The 14,484-nt window shown below is 56.2% G+C and overlaps 1 protein-coding gene across 3 annotated transcripts in view; it reads right to left on the bottom strand.

Annotated features, from left to right (window-relative positions):
* STEAP3 (STEAP3 metalloreductase) overlaps positions 1-9,275 on the bottom strand; it is a 33,597-nt gene extending 24,322 nt beyond the window's left edge. Inside the window, exon 1 of one of the 3 annotated variants that reach the window (XM_045559076.1) lies at positions 9,208-9,275. Coding sequence is in view for 2 of the 3 variants with exons in the window: in XM_045559075.1 (XP_045415031.1) it covers positions 2,682-2,703 (22 nt within the window). In the remaining variant the exon portion in view is untranslated. Of the gene's footprint in view, positions 1-2,681; positions 3,097-9,207 lie in introns of those variants that run through there. The other 2 variants (XM_045559075.1, XM_045559077.1) reach the window with 2 other exon arrangements.
* Between the last annotated feature and the right edge of the window lie 5,209 nt (positions 9,276-14,484).

Genomic DNA, 14,484 nt, shown 5'->3' with positions numbered 1-14,484 from the left:
CTGGGGCTGGTGGGTCTTGTGGGCTGTGGCTGCCCCCCCTCCTCTTGCAGTGTATGCAGAATCAGGGCTGTGTCTTGGCCCTGTTCCTGGGCAGGGGGGCCGCGGGGGCAAGGGGCAGCTGAGACACACAGAGACAGCTCCAGGGTGTCTGCCAAGGAGCTCAGACACCTGATCAACCTCATATCACCTGACTCTTGGGCTTGGAGATGCATGCTGCCTCCTGGTTTGCTCAGTTGATGCACTGCCTTTTCCAGGAAGCCTCTGGGGGGCCCTCCCCTGACCCTTGGTGGCCTCTTCCTTTGGACTCGGACAGACACTGGAAGTCGGCCCCATCTTCCATCTGCTCTAAGGGTGGGGAGTGTCATGCAGCCACTTCCCAACCACCTGCCATGTGCCAGCTCCAACTTTTGCAAGAGCTCTCTGACTTTTGCAAGAACTCTAAACTTTGCAAGAGTCCCCAGAGCACAAAAGGCTGGTCCAGACAGCCCTGGGAGCAGCTCCTGGCTTTAACCTGGACCTAGGACAGTGGAGACTTCATACTCTGGGACTCAATCCACTTTTGTCACATTACTATTGACTGCACAAACTGCTTCACTTGTCTGTCACCCCACCAGATGGGAGCCACTTATTCATTTCTGTGCCTCTAGCTCCTAGCCCAGGGCCTGGCATACAGTAGGTGCTCAGTTAATTTTGTGGCTTGAATGATGTAATGAGCAGATTCTGAGCCTAGGGGTGGGGAGTGCTTGTGAGACATAGTTGTTGTCCCCAGGACCTAGCTGGGGCCCCCTGCAGCCAGTGGCAATGAAATCACAATACTGCGAATGTCTAATACCACTGCAGGCTGGGTATGGAGCTGGCATGCAATGGTGCACACTTTCCCTTCAAGGTCCGAAGGGGTGGATGGTGCTGGGGCCCTACCCCTAATAATCTCCTTCACCCCTCCCCACATGCTACTGTTAATATTAAAACTAACACTCTTTGATATGAATAATTCACATTTCCCAGTCAGGTAAAATGAATAACAGCTTCTGTAAAGTCTTTCCTATTTTACGGATCTGAAATATACAATCTAAGTAAAAAGCGGGCACTTGCTATGCAAATAAAGGCAGCTATCAGGGAAGTTCCCTTTCCTGCCCCATGACTGCCCCATGTAGAAATCCTGGGCCTCCCCGGGGACATGAGGTCCCCCTTCCCCGACCGAGAGGAGCTGAGCAGGCACATCCAAGCACCCAGCAAGTGCCTGGCACGGGCACAGCTGCAGGAACAAGGGGCAAATGCCGGAGATAGGGCCTGTGGCTGTGTGCTTGCAGGGTTTGACCTGCGGGAGGCTGTCATTACTTCCACTTTGCAGGTGACAGAACCAACGCCAGGCTCCCTCTGGGCCCCAGAGTTGGCTCCTGCCTGCCCCGGATCTGCTGTGCCCTAATCCCACCGGGTGCCTGCGTTCCAGCTGCTTCCAGGGTGGCGAGGGCCGCAGGTGCCTTGTAACAGACGTGAGTGACAGCTGGTCACCCGGTCGGCACCAGGCTCTGATGTCGTCTGCTCTCTTCCCCTTCGGTTTTCCTCCTCCTCCCTGAGCTGCCCCAACTCACACTTTCCAGCGTCTCATTCTGGGGCTATTTCTGCAGATCTGGGGCTGCCCTGTATCCCAGAGCCAGGCACGGTAGCGCGGCCCCCGGGTTTTGTTCTCACTGGGCCCCTTCAGTCTTAGGGGCCAGAAGGCTCCGCTGACCCCTGGTCCCTCTCCGCATCCCACCCGGGGCCTCCCACAGGCGACCTGAGAGAAGAGAGGACAGAAGACGCCAGTTTCAAATCCGGGTTTAAAAGCTCAGTTATAGCCACACACATCTTAATTGGTGCATTTCTATTTTCTCTGTGGGCATTTTTTCCTTTCTGATGGATTCTTACAAACCTTTTACTGTTATATTTCTTGTAATACTGCCTGGAATCGTTATTTAGGCATCATAAAAAAATCATTATATTTTAAAAAGGTAGGCTGAGAAGTTCCAACAAAAGCTCAGGCACACACATAAGCCAATCCACACACAAATACGCATACGTGCAAGTTTCATCTGATGGAAAACAAGTTTATCGCCACACCACTTTGCAAAATAAAAGTGAATGAATAATTTATAGGGCTTTTTACAAACATCTAGATTTTCAAATCATTCTAGAAAAATCCGGTTCAATTACTTGCAACAACAGTTCTGTGATAAACCAACGTAGCAAAGGTTACCAATAAGTAAAATTTATAATCTCGATGGGCTGCCTTCCACAGAAATGCATCACAAACACTATTATCTTTTTAAAAACACACACTCACACACGCCAGATCCCACAGAGCTGTTGCTGTCACTAAATGCAGGCACCGTGTATGATAAATCCTCGAACCTTTTACTTTGCAAAGGCTCCTGATTTAATAGCCTGGACTCCCCTCCCTCAAAAGGGGGCCATGAAATGTGCAGAAGAGAACATTTGCCATTTAATTTTGGCAAGAACAGCATTATACTGCACTCTTTGCTGCCAGTTCCAAGGCGGCACAGAGCCCCGGGAGATGCTAAGTTCTTTGGACTCCCCAGAGATTCGAGGGGTACGCTAGGCCAGGTGGGGCTGGTGGGGCTGGTGGGAGGGACCCGCACACGACCCATGCCACCTTGGGTCTGCACCTTAACCAGACTTACCAACAGCAGGCTGGTGCGCCATCTGGCTGGCACAGGGTCTGAAGCTTGAGTCCCTCGACAACCCCACTGTGGTCCGACCACCCCTTCTCGCTCGGGTCTCCAGTCTGTGGACAGCCTGACTTTGGTTCTGACTTGGTTTCTCAGAAGGCGAAGGGCCTGCCAGGGGCTTGGACAGCCGGGCAGCCTCCCCCTCAGCCTGTGTGCCAGCTCCTGGCCACAGGGCCGGGGAGGGAGTGGTGACTGATGCTTGGTTAGAGAGTGCACTGGGAGAGAGAGCAGTCAGGCCTGAGACTTCCTGTTTGGGGAGGAAACCTCACTGGTGGTAATTAGTGGCTCAGACTCAGGTCTCTTTGCTACAGGAACTGAGGCGGGACGACCAGTAGAACCCAGGATGCATAAAATGAATAAATGTCATCTGACACACACATGCACATGAGAGAAAGAAAGGGGGGATGGGGAGAGGCATTTACTCTTCAGGATACAAAGACAAACATAATGGCTGTAGAAAGTGGCAATTTATCAAATTCTGTGCGGGAAATTTATTGCGATCACCATGGCTGTCATTGGCTTAGTGATAATTCTCTCAGCATTTTGTACCGACAAAGGCTTCATTCATTGTCATCTTTACTTGCAAGTCAGTGCCCGGGGTGGGAAGAAAGACAGACAGATAGAATAATCCATACCACAGGACAGCACTGTCCCCAGGGCAAAGCGTGGACTGGGGACACGGACACGTTCCTGCGGCTGTGGATGGCTTTTCTGTTGACCTGGAGGCCGCACCTGCAGCCCAAAGGAGGCCAGAGGTTTGGAGGCTTTTGTATCACTGGAGTAAATTGCGCTAAGTCCATTCTTGGGGACAAGTACATTCAGTTGTTTTCAACTTGTCTGGAAACCAGCGATCTTGGCGTACGTCAGCTGGAAGTAACCCTGGGCATGTGATAACCAGAACACACAGCACCGGGCCCTGGGCAGGGTTACTGTTATTATTAATACCAACGACCCGAACGAGCCCGCAGAGTTGTCTGGCTTCCGTGGCCCCCCACGTCTGCCTGCCTTACCAGAGTGAGAGCTCCCGTGGGCACAGTTAGGTCCCTGAATCTCCCCACAGCCCAGCACAGGCCTTACACAGGCTAACCTGCCACTGCCCCGCCCGCCAGGTCCTGCCCCTCCGCTTCGGCCAGCGCCACGACATCCACCAAGTCTGGACATCCTTCTGGCCCACCCAAATCCCCCTTCCTCGGAGATCCCGCCCAAGCACTTAGGCACGCGAGGCACCTGCCAGCTCCCCACAGCTCCCCCACCCAGCAATCTCTCCCCACGCTGAATTCAGAGGGGCAGCCGTGTGGTCTGACAGACCGGGGTGTGAACTGAGGTTCGGCCACGTGCCAGCAGGGTGACCGTGGGCAGGCTGCTTTCCCTGTCTGGTCTGACGATTAAGCAAAACAGTGAATGTGCAACCCCCCCTCAACACACCTCCCTTAGAGCGGCTCCTGTGTACACTTTTCCTTGCTCTGCCCTGGGCCACTCACCGCACACGGCCCTGACCTCCCTGCCTCTGGTGCCCTGCTGCTCTTTGGTCACTCAGCAGCGTCAGCTGAGGGCAGGGACCTGTGTGTCCCCCACTCCTGCACATCCACACATGAGGCAGGTAGGTGCCTATGGGGCCCACGGGGCCCACTAGTGAACACTGGAACCACCCAGGGAGCTTAAGCAGCAGGTTTCTGGGCAGCCCCAGCCCCCAACTGAGGGGGGAGTGGCAGGGGTGTTCAGGGCTCTGTGTTCTTACCAAAGCTCCTGGGTGGTCTCTGGGTCCCCTTGGAGAAGCCGTACTGAGAGGGAACCATTCTTCCTTAGGAAAGCAAGCCTTCCAAGGCATGGGTGGGACAGGAGCTCACGAGCACCCCAGTTCCTGGAGGGCCCCAGGTCAGCTGCGACGCCTGCTCCCTGGGGTTCTCACTGAGCTCCCTCGATTTGGGAATCCCCCTCCCCTCGGTACTCCACTCACGGCCATGCTAGATGTCCAGGAGAGTTCTAGCAAAGGTCATGGGAGGACAAAAAGCAGCTACCCCGGAACTCCAGAGCTCACACCAGCACAAGTGTTGTAAGGTCTCCCCTTTGGGCTGTGGATCCAGGAATAGCCTCCTGATCCAGGACTACCAGGAGGGCAGGGCTTTCCCGATGGAACCCACCTCCCCCATCACAGTCCTTGGCTGCTGAGCCCAGCACCATCTTCCTTCCCCCCCAGTTCCAGGAACCACCTTACTTCTGGCAAGTCTGGAGCCATCTCTGAGGACCAGCCACAAAGGGCCTGGTCTCACTTCCTACAGCTGCTCTGGTCTCCCACTCAGGTGGGGGCTGATTCGCTGGACAGCGGTGACTCCCACACTCCCCCTGCATCCAATGCACTACGGACCCGTGTGCAGCCCTGGCTAGTCACCCAGAAAGCCTCAGCACAGCCCCCGAGGGTGCCAGGGAGCCCACTGCAGCAACGTGCAGGCCGGGCTCCACCTGCAGGGCCCAGCTCACAGACACCCTGACCTCCAGCTATGCACCCAGAGTGAGTTCACCTTCAGAGAGACCCTCTTCCCAGCTGTGCTGGGTCTCAGCCCCAGGCATGCCTTCTCCCTCTCAAGCCCAACACAAATCACAAGCCGACCCTCCCTGCAGCCGGACAGTCACCTCACCAGCATCGGGTACATACAGTAACCGGAAGGTCGTTCCATCACAGACCCTACCACAGCGGCTTTGAAACAGCCCTCTACCCCGAATAAAGTTTACAAGGCCCTTTAGCCAATCCTCAATCCCTTCACACTTTCCTGTGATTGGTTTTATAATCTTAGGTCTGTATTTTTTTAAACCAATTTAATCTGACAGCTCAAGAAGGCTTTACAATGTCCTGTTTGCTTAGATCCCACCTGGCTCTCATTAAGCGGAAGTCGGAGACAGGAGTAAGTTACTGCCTGATTGCAGAACAATCAGTGCTCACCTGTGCCCGTTCTGCCAGGTGACTCCGGGGATGCATGAGGACAGACTGATTGGGAAGAGTTGAGTACCATGTAATTCTCCAGTGACAAGTTCTTACATTGCCAAAGCGGCCAAACCCGGGTCTATTCAGCCACACCTGAAGGGGAGGGAACATTCTGCCCCGGGGCCGACGTGGCACTGCAGGAGTTTATGATCCACCAGCAGTTACCCACGGGCCCTGACGGCAGGCACAGCAGTGGGTACCTCCAGCTCGGGGCTGGGGGGACGTCTCTGATTTGGCATCCTGGCTTACACCCGCTGTGGGTCCTGGGCCTCACTGACACTGCACCTCCTCACTTGTATTCAGAAATATGTGACGCGTATGGGTGTTTACAGGGTGGTAAGTGACAGCAACACTCATCCTGCCAGAAGCGGGACTCAGCCAGTCTTGAAGTTTCTGGCACAAAGTTAGTGCTCAGTAAACGTTTGCTGAATGAATAAGTGATGAGGCAGAATTTGGACGTACAGTTAGTGGTTAGGAGTCTCGGGTTTGGAACAAAATAAGAGGCTGGAGTCACATGTGTCCTTGGGAAAGTTACACGGCTGGGAGAAAAACACTATCTACCCCCTAAGAGTCTTGAGTTACAAATGACCTCAGGTATATAATGTGCTTGGCCCAGGGCCTGCCATGAAGGAGGCTGAACAGTGACGAGGACTGTCATTCTAGGGTGACGGTGTGGTGTATGGCATGCCATGGTTGTGAAGGGCTGACAGGTTGGAGCATGCAGAGGCCTGGAACCTGTGGGAAGTCATGTTGGACGGGTAGGTGGGCCCAGCTGCAGGGGGCAGATGGGAGGAAGTAGGACTTCTGCGGCCCAATTTTGAGTACCCCCTAGAGTGTCCTGCCCCAACCCCTTGCCTTCTCCTCTCCAAGTTCTGTGACCTCCACAGCCTCCCAAATTGGGATGGTGTTGGCAGAGGTGGGGTAGGAGTGAAAAAAAGAGGCACATGCCCCTCTAGGCCCCAGATGGGAGGAAGGAGCCAACTTGGCTTTCGGTTTTAATAACTAACGTCCTTGTTTTAAATCAGGAGGCCCATTCCTGGTCTAGATGCTAGGAAGCAGTTTCATGGAGGGCTTAACTTACTCAGCTCAAGCCTGCACAGCTCAGGAAGACCTTGTCAGGAAGACAAGGAGGGCAGGAAGGGGTGGGTCCAGCCTCAGCTGGAAGGCAAGGGAGCCGGACATCCCCAAATGGCTAGCTTCCCTGCCCTGTGCCAAGCTGCCTAAAAGTCACCCCAGTCCGCTGAGGTTTTCATTTGCAGCTGGACAGGGAGTTAAGCAGGCAGCATAGACTTCTCCTCCCAGCCTGGGAGGCATCCAGCCACGACACTGAGCTGGGAACCCTAGGGTTCAGAGCCAATGCCAGTTGCAAGGGGACTTGGAGGCCACTCTCTGTGCCTCAGTTACCTTCTCTAAGAAACTGAGAGGTTGAGCTGAGAAGTGCAATGAGCCTGGAAGCTCCCCAACTGGTTAACACTCGAACCCTAGGGAAACGGGGAGGGATCTGATATTCACTGCACTCCTAAAACTCAGCACTTTACACAATTAACCTTCCAGCCAGGCATTATTGTCCCTGTTTAATGAGGATATCCTGTTCTAAGTCCTTGGCAAGGTTTTACAGATAAAAAAAAAAACCAGGTTCAGAGAGCCAAGGGCCTCATGTCACAGGGAGAAGAGCTGAGGTTCAGACTCAGCCCATCTGACTCCGAAGGCAGGCTCTTGCCCCACCCATCACTCAGGTGTGGGGCTTTGGACTGCAGTCAAGAACTTTCACTTTTTAACTACCTGAAGCCCTGCCCAACACCTTGGTCTCTGATAAGTCCAAGGAGGGAAGGGCCACCGGACAGAACAACTACAACAACGCCTCAGGCTCCCAGCGACCAGAACAGCAAATACAAATGGGAGAGGAATCTACCTGTCTGACATCTCTAGGCTAGAAAGGGCACGTGTGTGGTCCCAGTTTAACCAGGCCAGGTCCTGGGGACCTCAGCAAGCTTGGGGCAGGCTGTTCAACTCTCACGTAAACAGGTGGCCTGGCCTGAGTTCCCTGCTGTCTCTGAGGCCAGCTTCACCCCATGCCAATTCCATATCTTCCACCCAGCTCCTTGGCAGAGGCCACCTGTCTACTATTCAAAGCCCCCTTCAGGAAGCCTTTCCTCCCCCCACCCCTCCCCCAGTGACACGGTGTGCCCCACTGCACCCATTCATCCATCAGACATTGATTACGCATGGGCTCCCTGCCAGCCCCTCTGCAGGCCGCTGGGGACAGAGATGAGTAAGACACAGTCTAGGTCCTCCACGGCTCCTGGCTGATTTGATCAGCTGCAGGTGGGACTTGGGCATCTATATTTTTCACAAACCTTGCAGGTGACTGAGAGGGCACACCCAGAAGAGATCCTTTGGTTTGTGGACATTCTGGCCCCCAGCACTGCATTCTTTGGGCTGGCAGAATCCTCTGAGGACTTGGCCTGTCTCTCTCCACTAATAGGTTCCTCTGGGCTCCCAAGTCAGATAAATCTGGGTTCATATCCTACTTCTGCAACTTGTTCCCTGTGTACCCTTGCAAAATACCCAGGCTCTCTGAGGCTCAGTTTCCCCATCTGTAACAAGAGATAATAATGAGGCCTTCCTGTTGGCGTAGTGTGTGCAAAGCCCTTAGGAAGGTGCCTGGCACACATAAAGGTGCAATAAATATTTGCCATTAATTACATTATGGCTGCACTACTCCGATGGATAGAAATACCTCCCTGAACCAGAACCCCATTCTGGAGCATCTCAGAGGTGGCCCTGGATACCTGGGAGGCCTCTCAGCGTCTTCTGCCGGGACTCCAACAGGACCTGCCTGCATTTTCCCTGCAGATCGGCCTCCTGGCCCCCAAACGACGTATTGGCTGGGGGAACCCTCCCGTTCATTTACCCAGAGTGATCAAAGTTCCAACCACACCTCTCGGGGCAGCCTGCCCCCACATTTCAGGAAGTGGGCAGGAGGGGGAACTTTGCACTGGGCGGTCCAGCCTCCTGTGGACCAAGGCCGGGCGCCTGGGTCCCTGCTCTGCCGGGCTGCGAAGGGGTTGGGAGGCCTGGAGAGGAAGAACCTGGAAAATCCCGCCCACGGCTGCCACCCTTCCCCCGGGATGGGCCAGCCAGAGCCGCCGGGCACACGGGACCTGTGGACTCAGCCGGGGAGGGGCGCCTACGTCTGCACCCCGGCTCGGGCCGCCTGCTCCCCGCACTGCCGCCGCCCGCTCTGCCCACCAGCCTGGCGCGCGGCTCCGGTCCCGGGCCGGCAGGCTCACGGGGTGGGGGGGCACAGGACCCAGTTTCTCTGCCGCCGGGCGCACGTGGCTCGGTCCCAGGGGACGGGGTCGCCTCCAAACATGTGGAGGCGCCCGGGCTCCGTGCGGCGGTGGCGCAGGGTGCCACTCGGCGGACACCGGGAAAAGAGTCCCGGGACAGGGCGAAGCCCACAGCCCCACGGCGACCGGGGAAGGGGTCACTCACCTCCGTGGCCCGCCGCTCGGAGCAGCGCCGGCGGCTGAAGGTCCGCGGCGGAGGCGGTGGCTCGGCCCGAGGCTCCTCCTCTCTCCGCGCCCCACCCGCCCACGAGGGCCGGACCTGCAGGGGAGGCGGCCGCCCGCCCGCCCGCCGTTGCTTATCCGGCTCGGCCACCTCTACCGGGGCCACAATCGGGGAGCCGCAGGGCCCTCGATCCCCGCCCAGCCCTGCAGCCTTGGCAGCTGCAGTGTCGTCTGACCCCCGTCCGCCCTGGCCGGGGGGCAGGAGGTCAAAGCCGGCCCCGCCACTTCCTGATCTGCAGTCCCCTGCACACCACTGAAGTGAGCAGAACTCCCGGACCGCGGCCTCCCCAGGACCAGGAGGGCGCGGGGGCCAGGGAGACCTCTGGGTCCCCTCTCCGTTAACCTGAGGGACACCGCAAATCCACGTCCGTTTTATAACCGAGGTTAAGTGGCAGGCCAAGGTTGCACAGGTGGGAAGAGGCCAAGGCGCCAGACTGGATGGGACCCGTTCCCTCTGCAGGCGATGGAAGTGAGGGCAGGAGAGGCCCTTTCTCTTCCCTCTTAACAAGGTCACACCCAGGCCTTTGTGGTCTCAGCCACATCTCTGTCCCTTGCCCACCTTCCCAGTAGTCCTCAGGTTTCAATGCCTGGGAGCATGCGGTGGCCTTTCCTGCCCTGGGGCACCACCTGCTATCCTGCCCTGCCCTCCACTGCCCATGGCTTCACTGCACCCGGTGAGGTGGGGTGTAAAGTGAGGACCTCTTTTGCTTGCCTTCCTAGAGGTATGTGCATCGGGCAGAAGCCATCTCAGTGACTACGCTTGCTGCCTCAGGCATTCCCCTCCCTTGACAAGTGGGGAGAGGGGGGCTCTTATGGTTAGGTGGGGCACCAAGTCCACTCAGCTTCTTGGGAGGCCGAGTGGGGGTTTCTTGACCCTTAGGACTCTTTCTAGAATATTCTTGGGGGGAGACTACTTCATTAGTCCCTGATGAGGAGCTTCAGGTTATTCTTAGGAAGTTTGAGAATCCTGTTTTCCAGGCAGCCAGCCTCTGTTGGGGAGCTAAAGCCCCAGGGAGGCCAGAGGTAGGGGCTGGGCCTCAGGGGTGGCCCCACAACTGGACCCCAAAGGGCACAGTGGGGGTGCAGAGGCACAGTTCTGATCTCCCTGTGGAGGGAGTGCTGCTGCAAGGGGCTTCTCCTCCACCCTCCCTCCCACCGAGACCCACCCCGGTGCACCTCTGCTTGCTCACAGATGTAGGTTCCTCCTGTCTAAACTTCCTCCCCCCCCCCCAGCTCCCTGCTCAGCCAGGCCCCAAGGCCCAGAGCCCCTCCTGCCTCCTTCAAGGACCTTCCTGGCCCACCCCGCTCCAGGGCAATGCCCTCTGGGGGCTCCTGTGGCAGTTCTCATAGGTCCTTTATCCCTTCAACACTCACAGTGCCCCACTGTTCCAGGCAGTGTTCCCAGTGCTGGGGACACAGATGTCCCTGCCCTTAGGATGTCAGGTCTAGTGCGTGGCCCCTGCAGTGGGTTGTAAACTCTGACAGACAAGAACTGGTTCCTAGCTCCTTGGTGCCCTGGCATGGAGCTGCTGGGGATCTTGGAACATCCTTCCTTTAGTGCCAACCGGTGGCACAAGGAGATCGAGCTTGGGAAATGGAAGCACTGAGAGGTCTTCCAGCAACCCAGGAAGGATGCTTGGATCCTTCCAGCATCCAAGCAGGTCTCTTCGTGGGGCCCCCCATGAGCTGGAGAGAGAGAGAGCTGGGCTGGCAGAGCTTAGCAGAGGATTATCCCAAAGGAGCGTAAGCTTCTGCAAGAGAGAACTGCGAGGCCTGAAAGGCACGGGAGGGAGGGGAGTGACACCGCACCTTGGTGGACAGAGCACCTGACCACGCCCTTGGCCTTTGGCACTTGGCCTGTCCACCGCTGCCTGGACTGGGGGAGCCTTGAGTGTGAGCCTGTCTCACTGGCGTGGGGGCTGGTGTGGGTGAAAGCTCAGGAAGTGTTTCCTGGAGTTTGGGGGCCAAATTCTCCAAGGCAGATGAGCCCTCTCCTCTCCAGGAGGGAGAGTGATGTGCTGAGGTTTGTTGAGCACCTTCTGTGGGTCAGACTCTGGCGTCCTCTGCCAAGGGCAGCGCAGTCCAGAGCCATCCTTTCAAGCTGTTTGTCGGATCCTGTTACTCCTCTGCTCAAACGCTCCCCTGGCTCTCTCGTCTCTAGTCTCTCTGAGCACAGGTGAAATCCTTGCAGTGGCCTTGAGGCCCATGTGATCGGCCCGCTCTACGCCCTGTCACCTCACCCTCTGTCTCCCCCTCTCTGCTCACTGCGTCCCACCAGGCCGGCCTTCTCCCTTGTCCTCACAGAGATTCGCAGGATCCTGCCCCTGGCTGTTCCCTCTGCCTGGACCCTGGGCGTCCCCACGGCTCCCCATTTCTCCTTTTAGTCTTTGCTGAGATGTCATCGCCTCCTGGAGGCCCCCCCAATCTCCCCCAGCCCCCTTCCATGTACTTGCTCTATTTCTTTCCTTTTGTTTTTTCATAGCCTTTGTCACCTTTCAACACTATAAAGCAGACTTTCTGTCTGTTGTTTAGTAACTGTCTTCTCCTACAGAAATGAGAGCTCCTCCACGGCAGGGGTTTTTATCTGTTTATTCATTTCTGTATCCATGGTGCCTAGGGCAGTGCCGAGCACACAGTTGGTGCTCAGTAAATATTTGCTGAATGGATGCAACCCTGACCTCACCCTTCCTCCGCACCTCTGGGAAGCTCCCCAACGGCTCGGCCCGCTCACCTCCCTTGTACGCCCCAGAGCCGGTGTGCTGCCCAGTCAGGCGTGTTCCACGCATGCATTTAGGGATGTCTGGACCTGGACTCGCTGAGTATTCAATCTATAGAGCGCCTGGGGTTGCCCTTTTCCTTGAAGACAAGGCTAGCCCTATGCCCAAGAAGACAAGAGCGTCTAGGAAGAGAATCTAGATTCATCTCCTACTTGGACCGGAGAGGAGAGGCATGTTTTTCAGTCGCAGCTTCTTGGGTTGATCCAGCGTTTATAGGCTGGGACAGAGCACATCCATCCCACAAAATAAACTCTCGGACTATTAAAATGAGACGGCCACAGGAAGCCGTGTGCCTGCTGCACTCTGACAGCCCTGGCGGGGAGCCGGGCCACCTGGATCTTGTCCTGCCCAGGCCAGGGCAGGCTGTGGCCCCAGGGAAGGTGCTGCTCCCCCTGACCCCCACTTAAGTTCCACTAGACCAGGTGCCCTGAGACTCCTCCAAGCTTCTGGGGGCACAGGCGGTGGTGAGGCTGCCTTCAGGGTGAAGGATCCAGGGGGTGATTCAGGCAAATGGAGGAATTGTCTTTGCCATCATCATGACCCAGTGGGCACAGTCATGCCAGCAACACTCCGAGCTGAGGCAGCGCCAGGCGAAGGGAATGGTCTGTGACAGAGAGAAGCCACCAAGTGGGGAGGCAAGCTGCCACTTTCCACCGCACACTATTGTGAGCCAGTGTTGCACAGCATTATAAGGCGTGGCTTAGGGGACATTAGGACACCCCCCCCACACTGGATCTCCCTGCACCCCAGAGTTCCGTATCCTACTGCAGCGTAAGGCTGCCCTCCTTCCATCCTCTACTGCAATGCGAGCTCTCCAGAGGGGGACGCTCTGAGCTCTGTGTAATGAGATCTGTGTATCCGCAGGGAGGTTTAACCATGGCCAGCACAAGAGTGTGGAGAAGGTTCCAAAGGTAGGTGCTGCAAGGGGAGGGTGCATAAAGGACGGGATGAGATGGAGGGGGAGTTTTTGTAAGGAGCTCCCTGGCATGTAATAGGTACTTAAACTTTTGTGCAGGATCAACTGTCTTGGCTTGTGACAAGGGGGTCCCAACAGCACAAGGAGCAGCATAGGGGAGATGGGAGCTGTGGCCCCTGGTGACCAGGGCCCTGGTCCCACCATCCGTGCCCCAGGCTGTGGCGAGTCGCCTGGCAGAGGGGACACTACCTCGAGGTCCAGATCTGGTGAGATGGGCTCTGAGGGCAGGCAGGACACAGGGAGGGGCACGGTGTGAGCGTCCTGTGATGACGGCCCCTCAAGGGCCCCCAGCTGGTTGGGTTTTCTTTTCTTAGGAACTCCTGTCAGAGGTCCAAGCAAGCATCCTGCTCCCAACCCCTCCGTGCTCATCTCCAAAGTCCAGCAGAGGGTGTGCCCTGACTGTGACAGGGTGGTGGCAGTCAAGGGAAGGGGGCTCTGCCACCAGCATGCACAGACCTTTCCTGTTTATTTTGCTTACACAGTCGGCTTTTTCCAAAGCAACTTGGGACAGCTTACAAGGAAAAGCTTAACGATGAACCAGACGCAGAAAAATCATGGACTGGGGAAAAGACAGTGGAATTTAAATATATTTAACAAGGATAACACAGTCGGAACATGGGTCTGAGTGTCCCATTGCCATGGTCAAGGGGGAATACGATCAGTTATCGGAAAGGAGCAAATATACCAGTCATATTTTTTCCTTGGGGCTTTGTGTAATAGGTACTGAGTGTGGTGAAGGTGAGAGCCATTTACCCCATACTGACAGAAGTGCAAAAGCAGATGAAATCAGGCCATTGGTTCACAGGACCTTTAAGAAAGCGGAGTATGTGATTATAGTGGACCCTGGTGAGGGTGAGCTTCCTCCAGTTCTAGGTTTCTGTTCACCTGCGTCCACCAGGTGTCCAGGGAGTCGTCAGTTCCCAATTGTGCTGTAGACTGCGCTTCTCAAAATTTACTGTGTATACAGTTTCCTAGGGGGTCTTGTTATATTGCCCATCTAATCTGGGAAGTCTGGGTGGGCCTGGCACTCGGCAATTCTACAACCCTCCCAGGCCGTCATGGGCACTGCCTTTGGAGTAGCGCAGGCTTCCCTCGTTGCCCAGGGGCGAACGCCTTTCTCATCGCCAGCTGAGGGGCAGCGCATGTTATCATGGCAGGCCAGGCAGCGGAATCTGCTGCTGGGCCCAGGAAGTGCCTCCTGGCTGTGCCGGGCCAGCTTGCTCTATTCCAGTTGGGCACCGTGGTCTACCAGGGGTGGGGAACCTGCAGCCCCCAGATCCCCAAGTGGCCCTCCAGATCCCCAAGTGCAGCCCCTCTACCAAATCCAAACTTCACAGAACAAATTCCTTTATTAAAAGGATTTGGTCTGTAAAATTTGGATTCAGTCAAAAGGCCGCACTCAAGGATCCAGAAGGCCACATGTGGCCTTGAGGCTGGACTCACTCAG

The sequence above is a fragment of the Lemur catta genome, chromosome 8 (assembly GCF_020740605.2).
Source record: "Lemur catta isolate mLemCat1 chromosome 8, mLemCat1.pri, whole genome shotgun sequence".
In the NCBI taxonomy this organism is placed as follows: Eukaryota; Metazoa; Chordata; class Mammalia; order Primates; family Lemuridae; genus Lemur; species Lemur catta.
Note: the sequence above shows the minus strand (reverse complement) of the source record. Positions and strands in the feature narration are given on the sequence as shown.